This window comes from Protomyctophum bolini, assembly GCF_963924005.1.
Source record: "Protomyctophum bolini genome assembly, chromosome: 16".
NCBI classification, from domain to species: domain Eukaryota; kingdom Metazoa; phylum Chordata; class Actinopteri; order Myctophiformes; family Myctophidae; genus Protomyctophum; species Protomyctophum bolini.
The window spans coordinates 5,728,701-5,731,200 of NC_137877.1; the positions used below are offsets into that span (position 1 = coordinate 5,728,701).

The window sequence follows — 2,500 nt, forward strand, 5'->3', positions numbered from 1 at the left end:
CTTACTGTGCTTTACATGATACTAATGGGCCTGTGAGTGTTTAACTGACTGGTGGAGCCAGACAGAAATGTGCCATTGCCCGTGCACTGCCTGCTGCCACAGGGCGGAGGAACATTGGGTGTTTGTGTGTTTTCATTGCATGCCTATGGTCTCATAACTGCCTCATGGCCATAATAATCAGACTGGTTTTCACACCATACACACACACACACAAACACAAGCGCATGCACGCACGCGCGCGCGCACACACACACACACACACACACACACACACACACACACACACTCACCATTTTCAGGCTGGAGTCCAGAGACTCAGACAGCGGCCACAGTGAGTCATGAAGTCATGTACACACAGTCTCACACACACACATACACACAGTCACACACACACACACACACACACACACACACACACACTGTCACAGACACAAGCAGCGATATTGCACACACACTAACCACAGTAGCCTATGTTCTCATTAGGTGCATGGATGGCACAATTTATACTGTATAACTGTTGATATAGTCTAAAAACATGTAGCCTACTACTGTACATAACCATCATTCATTCACTCTCTATCGCAGTGTGTGCATGTAGCCTACTACATAACCATCATTCATTCACTCTCTATCCCAGTGTGTGCATTAGCCGGTAGGCATGGAGACTCTATAGACAATCCTACAAACCAACAAAAAATAATATATTCCCTTTAACCATTAAGTCAAAAAGTTATTGGTAGAATAAGCTACAACAGCCAAGCCTTGTTGGTACTGGATTACTACAAAATAAAAAGAACAGAATGTTAAAATCTTTGTATTATTTGATGGCCATGCTGCCCATGAGTCAATTGACCTTCGGGTTTCGGGCCCTCAAAGAATTGACAATAACAAAGGCCCAATTGACCCTGTCCTTTAAAATCATGAAATTCCAGGCCTGGTCACTATTTAAGAAGTGAAATGGAATATTCTGTAAAATTCTGTAAATTCACAAAAATCAAGTTTTATAACACCTAAATAGTAGTGACATCCTGGGTCTGTTCCCTGCCCTTTTCCTGTCCTACCACTAGTCTCTGCTCACCCCTTCGCCCACCCTGGTGAGTCCTATAGCTCCACAGTCTGGGCTCCTGCACGGGTCCACATGTGCGAGCTGTTGGCCTAATGACTGCCCAGTGCCTATTGGCCAGAGACTATTAAGGCTGTCTGGGACCTGACCCCGTTCTCTGCCCCACGAAGGGAGGGGCTGGAAGGAGCAGCGTGGCTTGTGATTGGGTGAGACGGCTGGGCCATCAGCTCCACTATGTTCATTGTCAGGGTTACGAGGACTTACTATCTATTCTCTGCCTATATCGGGTCGACTCGCAACTCGAGCGAGGCTAAGTTGTCTCAAGCGAACATTGCAACGTTCAGCACGGCAACTCGCTCGCTTTAGCTCGCTCAGTGGTGGCTCGAGTTCGCTTGGGACGGCGCCACTCCATCGCGGGTCTAAAACTATAGGGTGAAAGTCCCTACCTTCGGCGGAATATGGTCTTGTGGTCTTGATGCAACTTAAATGACAGTGAAGGACAGCACAATCACACACACATAGACATGCAAACACATACACAAACATAACACACACACACACACACACACACACACACACACACACACAGAGATAGGTGTGTGGGGTGAGGCGAAATGGTCTGACACTATGGCGATTGTACTCAACTTGGACCGATGCCCGAGGAACACAGCAAAATCCGAAGTGTCAATTTTACACTTTCAGAGTTAGATTAACACAATCATTCCAAAAAGTAAAGATGAAAATTGAAAAGTTGATTTTGAGAAGGCTGGCGTGAAAGACCAAGAGGGAAAATGATGAAAGTAAAGTGGATGGAAACAGAACGTTATTTTTTTACAGAGTGTAACTCTGAGAGCATAACAACCGATGGGCGAGCCAAAGTGTACAGTCGTCTCAGGTTTAAATGAACACTAAGGATTTTACAGTGTATGTAAAAAAATGAACATTCTTCTGATCATCTGCAGCTGTTATTGTTTCAGATATGAGTCACCAACGTGCAACAACCTCCGCTCAACCATCAAATTACTGTGTGTGCGCGTGCGTGCGTGCGTGTGTGTGTGTGTGTGTGTGTGTGTGTGTGTGTGTGTGTGTGTGTGTGTGTGTGTATGTGTGTGTGTGTGTATGTGTCAAATCGGATGCCCACAACATGCAATATTGTTCTTCAAATATTTAAGTGTGGCTGGTTTGCTCACAATCCACAACTGCGCACTGGTTGTTCCTTTCCCCCCATAGGCATGCCTGCTCGGTATCTGCTTTATTACGCCACTGGCAGTGGCTGCGTGTGGTTGTCTTGTTTATGAAACAGTCTTTATTTACCACCTCAACTCTGTCCCTCTGTTCTCACAGCAGGTCACGGGAAGTCAACATAACATCTGTGCCAAAGACATCTTTGGGGTGAGAGAACGCTCGTAGTCTTACGTTATATGGTTCTTCTTCTTA

General features: G+C 45.7%; 1 protein-coding gene across 1 annotated transcript in view; it reads left to right on the forward strand.

Moving 5' to 3' along the window:
• The window catches only part of aff3 (AF4/FMR2 family, member 3), an 18,698-nt gene that overhangs the window by 601 nt on the left and 15,597 nt on the right, over positions 1–2,500 (forward strand). Inside the window, exon 2 of the mRNA XM_080786124.1 lies at positions 2,408–2,455. Within this exon, the coding sequence (XP_080642250.1) occupies positions 2,408–2,455 (48 nt within the window). The remainder of the gene's footprint in view (positions 1–2,407; positions 2,456–2,500) is intronic.